The 10,675-nt window shown below is 48.0% G+C and overlaps 1 protein-coding gene across 1 annotated transcript; it reads right to left on the bottom strand.

The window, feature by feature from the left end:
- Window positions 1–2,568: 2,568 nt before the first annotated feature.
- Window positions 2,569–9,499, bottom strand: CUNH11orf87 (chromosome unknown C11orf87 homolog). The gene is made up of 2 exons (XM_070038149.1): window positions 9,314–9,499; window positions 2,569–8,302 (listed from the first exon to the last, which is right to left on the bottom strand). The coding sequence occupies exon 2, from the start codon at window positions 8,017–8,019 to the stop codon at window positions 7,423–7,425; it is 597 nt and encodes a 198-aa protein (XP_069894250.1). The 5' UTR covers window positions 8,020–8,302; window positions 9,314–9,499; the 3' UTR covers window positions 2,569–7,422.
- Between the last annotated feature and the right edge of the window lie 1,176 nt (window positions 9,500–10,675).

Genomic DNA, 10,675 nt, shown 5'->3' on the forward strand with positions numbered 1-10,675 from the left:
AGAGGTATGCATGTCTTACTACCTTCAGTTAACCCACCCCCACACAAATTCATTTGGCACTATATTAAAACCTATTTCATCCCATGCTCTTCAACAAAAACTAATGAACATCTACAATGTAGAGGTGTTATGCTAAGTGATATGAATAACACAATGGATGAAGAATGGACATACAATCCAGAACTATGGAATTTTAGTGCCTTCAAATGCTTTCTAGCAATATATATGACTTCATATGGATATTCAAAAATGTTTTCTTCTGCAAGTGGCTCATGGTGGCTCAGGAGGCTAAGGTCTGAGGACTGAGGTTCAAAGTCAGCCCAGGCAGAAAAGATAGGGAGAATCTTATCTTCAATTAACCACCAAAAAGCTAGAAGTAGTACTGTGGCTCAAGTGGTAGAATGCTAGGTTTGAGCACAAAAGCTCAGAGACAGTGCCCAGGCCCTGAGTTCAAGCCTCAGAACTGGCACACACAGGCACTCAACAAAAACATTTTCTTCCCTGGAATCTTTGTCTGATTCCTTTAGGAATGGGTCTAGTATTTTATGTTCTGGACCCCAAACCTGTTGCTGTGAAAGAAGACTCGGAGATAACTGCTCTAGCGATGGTGGTGGCAGCAAGCAACTAGAAGGTTTCTTGTCTCCTATTATGTGAATAGGACATATTACGGGACCCAGAAAGTTCTATTTGTTTCATGTGGGGGGGGGGGTGTCAGAGATGCTTAGAAAACAGTAAAATAGCAAAACTATAAAGTTAAAACAAAGACTCACATTTCAAGGCTATTTAAAAACATGCATCATCCTAGTCTGAGTGACAGGTACTAGAAAAGGCATATACCATAGCAATCTCCAGTTCCAGAAGCAGATCAGACTGGCCACACTCTCCAGCCCCACCCAGAAAGATCTCTTGAATACTGCCAACGTTTAAAGAACGATACTCTCTGCCACCATGAGGTAACATAAATCATATCCAGACACCAGTGTGGAAAGGAGTAGGGGAAAGAAAAAAATACTGAGAATTTGAGAATTTTCTTAAAAGAGTTATCCAGTAACATAGGTCCCTATGAAAAAGACAAGTTATGGAACATTAGAGTAGCTATATTTGCTTTGCATAGATGTATGCTAACAGAAGACATTTTCTGCCACCTCAATGTAACATTGACACCTCAGTGCAATGAGAATTATAAGAGCCGTCCTAGGATTTAAGAGGTTCCATTTGCAGAAAGATTATGTACCCTAGGCTAATGAGCAATTTGGAGTAAAAAAAACATGGCTCAGGAAGATAGAAAATTGTCTAATGAAAGTAGAGGATGGTCAGTATAAGGTGAAAGAGGACAAGAAAGCTATACATCACTACAGCCCCAACTTCATGTGTAATGTTTTCAACAGTAGAGCCTTCTGAAGGAAGGAGTGGCATTGTCCAAGAAGAGCTATACTCATAACCTAACTTATAGGACTGTAACCCCTCTGCACAACTCCTTAATAATAATAAACATATGTATATGTTATATATGTATATATAAAAGTTTTATGTTATATATGTATGTTATATGTATATATTTATATATATATTTATACTTTCATATATATGTGCATATGTATATATACTTTCACAAAGAGAAACAATTCTATCTACATCAGTTCTTATTTAAAGATGGTATTTGGAAGAATAGCTACTCAGGAGGCTGAGATCTGAGGAATGCAGTTCAAAGCCAGCCTAGGCAGAAAAGTCTAGGAGACTCTTGTCTCCAATTAAGCACCAAAAAAGCTGGATGTGGAGCTGTAGCTCAAGTGGCAGAGTGTTAACCTTGTGTTCAAACTCCAGAACCAGCACAAAAAGAAAATATATAGTTAATATTTCATAAATTAATACCATCCTAGGAAATCCACAAACTGAGGTCAGAACATAAACTTCTGGGTAGCAAAGCAGACCAAGGCTAGATACTGGGCAGCATTATGAATGCATCTGCCTTAGTAGAGATAATCAGCCATCTTTTTGTTGCTGTTGTTGTTGGTTGTGGGGCCTAAACTCAGGGTACTTCTTCCCCCAAACCCCTAGCTCCCACACTTATGCCATAAAATCACATCAGCCACATCTCTTCCTGAAATATCAGGTTATTTTAAAGACATATAAGCAGAGAAAGAAGAAATCTGACACCCTAAGCAGATCATCTCCAGAGACTGGATCTCTGTCTAAAGGGGCTACAATGTTATTAATTGGATTCAGATAAAAATTATACACTTCCCATTCCACTTCTGAGATGGGTTTGGTTTGTGAAGAAGAGCTAATGAGTTATAAAGAAAAAAAGAAGGCCGAAAATGGAGCTGTGGCTCCAAGTAGTAGAGTGCTAGCCATGAGCAAAAAAGCTCAGGGACAGTGCCCAGGCCCTGGATTCAAGCCCCACAACCACTACCACCAACCACCACCACCACCACCACCACCACCAACAACAACAAAGAATGTCAATTTCTTTTCGAAGATTTTATCTGAGGGTGTAAGGATGAGTAATTTTGTAATCCTGCTTTATCATACATGAAATTAATAAGAAAATATTGTCCCAAAGGCCAATTAACAAGAAAACTCTTTTATTGATAGAAAAGCAAAACATTTTTTCCATGAATTCTAATCTCTTTATTCTATCTGTTGGATATACTCAAGTTCAAAAATGAGTTGTTCTGTTGGTGCTGTTTGTTGTTCTTGTTAATTTCTCTGTAGAAACAACCAAATGTCGTCACATGCCTCAGGGAAAGTTTCTGCCCCAAACAGGTAAGACAACCTTGATAAGTCACTATCCTCAAATAAATTTAATTAAATTCTTATTCTCATGTCTAGATGACATCAATTGCATTATAAGGTTGGTGACATTAATAAGTATTTATGTCAAGCCATATAAGTTTTAAACAACAGATCATAATCAGGTTTATATTGGGTCCAATGATTAAATACCCTTCCATCACTGGGCCAATTTATTGTCACATGAACTGAAACATCTGTAAGCCACAATCACTAGTTCCACAGAAAAGGGTAAGTGGCTTTTTAGAGTCAAGTTCAAAGGCTAGATTTACCTGGGAAAGGACTTCAGGAGCCTGGATATATTAGATAAAACCTTCTGGTTCTAATTTAGCCCCTAACTTTCATATGATATTTATTAGCAACTGCTCAGCTGTCTTCCACAGAAAAGCATTTAGAGCCTACTTCTGCGCGCTGGAAAAATAAAATTTTAACCATCATCTATTTAACTTCAATTGATACAGATAGAAATTGTGGAAAAGCCAGATGCCAAAGAAGTTTGTTTTAAAGCTAATGTGTCTATATTTTCCCAAAAACTACTTATCAAACTAAACAAATAATTATAATATTTTCATTTTTACCTGTAGCTATGCAGATATAAGTTGTATCTCACACAAAATAAAAATTCAAGCCACAAACCAGGGTTGTGTGTGGTCTCAATCGCCCTAATCCTCTTTTGCATATTTTTGCATTCCATCTAGATAGTTTGACCACATTGATATGGTCATAACTTTATTATCATTGCTACATTTGAGTCACTAACATAGGAAAGGAAGCTTATCTAATTACCAATTTCCCGAGCCAACCACAGCTCTCCCTTCTCATTAAATAAAGAGGGAGTCATTCAAATTTGACCCCAGAGAAATAAATGCATGCATATACCTGACTTTTAAGTATCCTTCCTAGATAAGAGGATGGAACAATTATTTGGTTTCCATCTCATTCTTGTAATGTCAGAAAAGAGAATACAAAAAGTCCATTGTAAATTTGTACAAAAGGTATACATATATAAATACATATCTATGAGTGTATATAAATTCTAAAGATTATATCCATTTACATCTTAAAGATTCAGAGTCCCATAGAATTAACATAATGGCATTCTCTCCCCAATTTTCTCATTAAAAAAAAAACAATAACAAGCATGCCACCTTATTGATAATAGCAAGTGCAGAAGTTGAGCTGTAGCTATTAGGGGTTTGGAGTAATTTGTTTGACGGGACATCAGTGAATAAAATCCTTAAAATAAATTAAGCTATTCCTATATTGCCTTTTGTTTCATAGAAATAAAAATCAAAATGCCCTATGGGTAGCATCCCAAACTCCTGGGACTGTCAACTGAGCTCCATAAGGAGTGCTTTTAGCAAGGTCTATACAAATTGTTTGGATGTGTGCTTATTCAGTAATTTGGTATGGGAACTGTCCTACTAGATTTTATTTGACACCACCAGAAGCTTAGGGTTCTGACTGTTTTGAACTCGGTGTAAATATAAATGCATCACCTTTACACGAGATGCTATTAGAAGTTTTAAACGATGGTCAGTTAATGGAGAAAGGCATACACAGATTCAGGTAGAAAATAACAATAGATTACAGATGTGTGCCCATGTTTAGAGGTATCAAGATTTTTTTAACAACAAAAAATCATTTTATTTCCCTTTCTTTTTCTATTCCTTCAGGGAAAAATTATATAGGACATTACCCACTAGGGTATACGGACTGCTTGTGGGAAGGGAAATATTATTGCATGCCTTGAATGTACTATGATTCATAAGGCAAGAACATATGAGTAGCTTCAGCACCAAGGAAATGGAATCATCATCTAGCACTGCTCACAACAGAATATCTTATTGCTTTAATAAAATGGGAAATTATTCACTGTAAAAATAAAGTGCACCAGATAAAGGGAAGAAAGTAATATCCATGCACTTTAGTAGAGTTCATTTGGAAATGAGGAAGCTCCCCCTTGGGTTCCTGATTCCATTCAAAGCTCAAGTCCAAAAGTGATTCTGTAAGCAGGTATTAAAGAACTTCAGCTGGATGAGCGCAAGCTACAAAAATTAATGGACTTTCTCCTCCCCAGTGCCTTAGTCATCCTGATGTATAATATCGAGCTCTGATGCACTAAAGGATTCCTTAGTGGTCTGCGGGAGTTAATGCACTCTTTTACCTATTACTAGGATGCGACTAAGGCACCGGAGAGAGCCTGGCTCATTGTTTAATATATTGTGTCCAAGATCAGATCTGGTCTTCCTAATATTATAACATATTATGTATGCTTAAGCCATGGTCTTCTGTACTTCAAGAAAAGGACTTGGGTGAGTATCTAATGGGTGGTTAAAATTAAGCTAATTTTTTTTTAAATATAAAAGATGGGAACTGATCTTGAGGTGACGAAAAATCACCAAGGGCCATCTTTTTTTTTTTCTGGACAACTGCACTTATGGCTGAAACCAAGACAGGAATCCATATCATCATCATTACTTGGAGAGGGATGCACTCAGGGGCCATGTTACACACAGCAATATGATAAAGACTTTCCGTTAAGGTTCTTCTAGATCCTTCTCATTCAAACTTTTTACAAACATTTGAATAGCTGTCACAAAATTAAGTTTCCAAGAAGGGATGCCAGTGCCTATAATTAAGATTATAAATATGCTTCTAGAACTCTCTGCCATCTACCCAAGGGAAACAAAGTGGGAAATAATCAGAGGAGGACTCCATTCCTAATATAGATAGACTTATCTGGCATTAAGAGTAAGAATAAAATATTTATCTTCCCCCACACTTTTCTCCCTTCATATTTGTTTTCATATATTCAGTAATGTCAGCTAAGCCAGACTTACAAGGAAGAGAAACCCTTTTCTGCTGAATCTCAAATACAGGCACAGATTTGTAATGAAACATTTTTATCCCATTAAGTACTGGCTGCTTTAACTTCTCTTGAAATTTGCATGTCCTGTCATACAAATTGTCCAACATCCCCACCAGTCCCTCCTCAAACACAGACTGCACAAGCAAGCACGCACACTGCCTCCAGGTGGTAAGTGCATGCAGGTAGAACTACGGGCACTGTTTAAATATTAACCGTGTTTTAATAGATGGCATTCCAGCGCATCCATTATATTTTTTTGTCGTGGTGGTTGCTTCTGTTATTCGCAAGAGGTAAAAAAAAAAAAAAAGAAAACATACATGTCACCTTTTTTATAACAGTCAGCTTCAGAGTAAGGTACAAAAGGACAGAATCAGCAGGACCAGCCCACAACACCGAATTCCTCATCCAGCAGGACCCTTTATAGCAACAGCTGGAAAGCATCAACAAGAATATACAGCTTGGAGGATGTCAAACAGAACTATAATTTCTTCTGTATTTGGTACCAGGATAAGAAGTATACAACAAAGGTGCACTTGTTCTCAAACTGAAACAGAAACATTCTGGTTGGTTAGATACTGCCTTTTTAGTACTGCACGTCACTTAATATGTTTTTATGTCTTGTTTTGTGTTTTTTTTTTTACAAAAAGATAACTTATGCAACGCTTAATAAATAAGAAAAACAATAGTATACGCTAACTCGGTTGGAGAAAAAGAAGAGAAACCAACCAAAAGCCGTTAAGAATTGCTTTCCCTAGCAGCCCCTCCTTGACCTGCACGAAGGAAATATGCATTAGGCGAGGCCATTTCAGCACCAGAGCTGTGTGGACAGCTCCGGGATCTCTGACTTCTCCAAACAAGGTGTGTGGGGGGGGGGGTGGGAGGTTTGGGAGAAGGGCAGGGGAAGGGAGAGGGGGGGAGCAGACAGCTTTTGCTTTTGTTCTTAGTGCATTTGAAGGCTTTGACGCTCGGCCAGCGAGAGGCATGTCTAAAAGTAAATCAAACTTTTCTATCTTGGAAAAAGGTCATTGTGAGAAGGCGGGTGGGTGGAAGGGGTGACCTGTCCTAAACTTTTGTTTGTTTGGGGTTTTTCTCTCCTGGGGCTTTTTCTGTGGCCTTCCACAGTCCCGGTGCTTAATCACATCCGCGTTTCTCTTATCGTAGACGATTGGCTGAGCCCAGCTTGGGGTGAGAGAAGGGGAGGGGGAGAAGCCAAAGGAAAAGTGGAAGCTTGGGGGCGGGGGGGCGGGCAGGAGGGTAGCGGAACCTAACTGGACGGCTATGTACAACATCACGGGGCCCCCTCCCCTCCTTTTTGCGCCGGGTTGTCCATGCCTTGCGTGTTTTTGGTAGCTTGTGCGGTTTCTCCTCCTGACTGAGGGGGGCGGGGGGCCCGGGGTGGAGAGGAAAGACGCATCCTTCGTTGACAAGGAGAAATTATGTGATTTGTCATGCGCTTGGATTGTGTTATTAGTATTATAATTACTATAAATATGAATAAAGTATTGTCAGCGTTATTTCTTCTGCTGAGACTTTCCTCACCCAATATTTACAAATACCGCACAGTGCCTCGGCGGAGGAGAAGCAAGAGTCCGAGGGAGGACGGGGGGGGGGGGGGAGAGGGAGGACAGAGAGGCCAGATTTGGGGGTGGGGGGGAGGGGATGGAAAAGGAAGGGCGGAAGGAAGGCAGGCCTGGGGGAAGGCGAGGATGGTGAAGATGCCGGAGATGAGGAAGGGGTGAAGAGGTGGGGTGGGACAATCAGGACAGTACCACCGTTTGTAAAAGGCCCTCGCCAGCGGTGTCCGAACAGGAGGAGGAGGAGGAGGCTGCGTGCGCCGCCTGCGGGCTGGGGGTTGGAAGCGGAGGTGGAGGCGCAGCGCAGGGCCCCGGGGCCGCCAGGCCAGGCCCCGCGGAGGTGGCGTTCGAGGGCGCGCACGGGGCAGAGTCTCGGGGCTGTCTCTCCAGCCGGTTTTCTTTCCCTTGGATCGGGGTCTGCCCACCCGGCCGGGGCAGCCGCCCACTGGCGCGGCGGCCACTGCAGTGATCTCTCTCGTACTCCTCCTGAGCCCTCTGCATCTTCCGCTTCTTCATCCTGCGCTTGTGGAGGTGGAAGGTAGAGAGGGACAGCACGAGGAGGCAGAAGATGAGCGTGACCAGGACGATCAGCACCAGCGTGGACGAGAAGGACTGGAAGAGCTGCGGTCCCACCTGTGTGACGCACGCGCCGCCGCCCCCCGCGCCCGGGCCGCGGCCCCCCGCGCCGCCGCCGCCGCTGGCGTTGGGGGACGCGAAGGTCCGGTTGAGGAGGCAAGGCGGCAGCGCCAGCCGCAGCTCTTTGGGCGCCCGGGCACTCATGGGCGCTGGGCTGGGGGGGGCCGGGCCCGCCGAGCTGCCTCTCTCGGGCGCACCGTCCCCGCTAGGCGAGGGAGAGGACGGGGCCCGCGCCGCCCGAAACTACTCCCTGGCGCGCGGGAGCGCGGGGGGGGGGCGCGCCGGCCAAGGACGGGGTAGCCACTGCTGGCAGGTGCCGCCGGCCACGGGGCTCCCGGCGCCGGCCGGGGGAGCCGCTCTCCTCCGCTCCCCTTCTGGAAGGATCTTTTTTATCTAGTTTATTTTTTTCCCTCGCAGAGGCGCCCGGCTGCAAAGAGAACAGGCTTCGTTAGGGTCCTCGCCGCCGCTGCCCCGGGCGGCGAAAGGGACTGAGGATCGGTCCGCCCCGCCGAGCGAGCGAGCGAGCCCCGCCGGGGAGCCGCCGTTCCTCACCGCAGCCCGGGGTGCGGGGTGAGGAGGGGGTGGGGGCTAAGGTCGGACCCACCGCCCAGCCCGGCGCCCCCTGGACGAACCCGCAAAGCGGGGGGGGGGTCTGCGCCCCGCACCGCCCGGCTCCGCACATTACTCAGCAGATCCCGCAGCCGAGCCGCGTCCTTCACAACTTTCCACCCGCCCCGGGCTCCCTGCGCCCCGATCCCCCCCACCCTTTCCCCCAGCACCCCCCCCGGGGCCACCAAGTAGGTCCCAGGGGAGCACGGCGCTCCTTTGCTCTCCCCCCCACCCAGGCTCTTCCTCTCAGGATCTGGTGTCCAAGTCCCGGGGGAGGGGGGGGGGTGGAAGGACAGACAGTCCTGGCACCGCATCCCCACTCTGCCTCGGTCCCCGCCCGCGGGCTGGGGCACAGGATCGTGCCCCCGGGCGTGTGTCTGTTTCTCTGGCTGCTGCTCTCCACCCCCCCCCACCTAGAACCCCCCTCCAAAAGAGAAGGAGCTGAACACCTCTCTCCTCGCCGCCGAGGCTCATCCCCGCCAACGCCCCCTTCCCCCCAGCTCCCCGCGCCACCCACCGGGGAGCTGCAAGTACAGGGGGGAGGGTTCCCGCCTGCAAAGTTTGGGCATCGGATCTTCTCTCTGGCCTTCCCGAGCCCTCGCCCTCCACCACCACCCCCCAGCCCCCAGCCCTCGGACCCCGGGTCCCCGGAGCCGGTGGTCCCGCAGCCCGCCCGCAGCTCCCCGGAGGCGCCGGCTAACTGTTGCACTGCGGAGCTCGGAGGCGGCGCGCGCAGCCCGGGCCGGGCCGGGGGCCGGCGGGGGCCGGGGATGGGGGGCGCCGGGGTGGGGGGCTGCGCAGGCCGCGGGAGCCGTCCTTCCCCACGCACCTCTCTCGCTGGCCGCGGGGCCTCCCGGCCCTCGGAAGGCTTCAGAGGGGGCAGACGTGGGTTTCTCCGCCGGAGCGGCCGGCCGGCTGCAGGGCGGGGAGCTGCGGAAGGCGCGGAGTGAAGGGGCCGGGGACCCAGCCGGCCGCGCTCCAGACGCCGCCTTCGCCGCCGCTGCTCCGGGGAGCTCAGCTCGCAGCCTATTGCCGGAGAGGCCGGTGACGTCAGCCAGCCGCTGCCAGGGCTCCGAGCCACCCCGCGGCCCCCGCCCACCGCACACCCCAGCACCGCGCCAGCCGCGGGGTGCGCCGCGCGCGGCCCCGGCCCGGCTCCCGCCCCGCCCAGGAGGGGCGGCCTCCTCCCGCCCCCTCCCGCCCCCCTCCCAGCAACCCACCTCCTGCACTCCCGCGCCTGGGCCGCTCCTCACCCCCTTTCCCGGATCGTCCCGTTTCCAGCCACAGAGACCCTTTCTCCCACTGGGGACACAGATCGGGCTTTATTCCTCGTGTCTGGTGAGAGTCCCCCCGCCCCGACCCCCCCGACCCCCACGGCGCTGCCCTGGGTTGGAACTGCGTGCACTAGACAGACGACGCGCACGCAACTGCGGCCGAACCTCAAGTGCAAACCTAACCAGGACTCCCACCCCGCTGCATTTGCGTCGCTCCCCAGCTATCCCCGATGTAACCCTGTCCACCTGCTTCTCTCCTCACACCGTCATCGCCAGACCCAACCCAGTCGACCAGTCTATGGAAAACTCTGGTCCATCCACACTCCGGAGGGCACAGAGTATTTCCAGGTTTATAAGACACGGGAAGAAATGCCCTGAGACGAATGCCCCGTGAACTCAGCCCTCAGCACTCCACCCTAATTTTTGTTACAGAGCTTGATGTATTTGCCGTATACAGTATTAAGAAAAACCCTTTCAGCAAACTGGGTAGAACTTCTGGAAGGGTTCTCAGCACCCTAAAGAACTCTTGTCAGAGAGTAGCCATGGTTGAGATGGAGCATGCTTTTTGTTAGAAGGGCTATCTCGGAACACTACTTAAAAACTCCCTATGGCATTTACAGGCCCTCAAATGTTTTATTAAATGTGCACTTCTTCCTTCACTCCCTGACTTGTTTGCTTTCTGTCTTTGAGTCTAGCAAAGTACCTGTACAATACTTCCTTGCTAAATTGAACAGTGCAGTATAGATTCCTTGCTAAAGCTTTTCCTGATCGGTGTCAGAAATGAGAGCCAGCAGCAATGACTGGTGGCCAGCTAGCTGCTGTGTTCGCCATGCTTGTACAGAGAGAGGATGTGACACAAAGAGAAACCACTTATCTGCCTGTAGGACAGGGGTTCCAACTCCGGACCTGGGTTCCTA

The sequence above is a fragment of the Dipodomys merriami genome, unplaced genomic scaffold (genome assembly GCF_024711535.1).
Source record: "Dipodomys merriami isolate MVZ:Mamm:240054 unplaced genomic scaffold, mDipMer1.0.p SCAF_29, whole genome shotgun sequence".
NCBI classification, from domain to species: Eukaryota; Metazoa; Chordata; class Mammalia; order Rodentia; family Heteromyidae; genus Dipodomys; species Dipodomys merriami.

Coding starts and splice junctions, on each gene's coding strand:
- CUNH11orf87 (XM_070038149.1), bottom strand. CDS start 8,019: ATGAGTGCCCGGGCGCCCAAAGAGCTGCGGCTGGCGCTGCCGCCTTGC.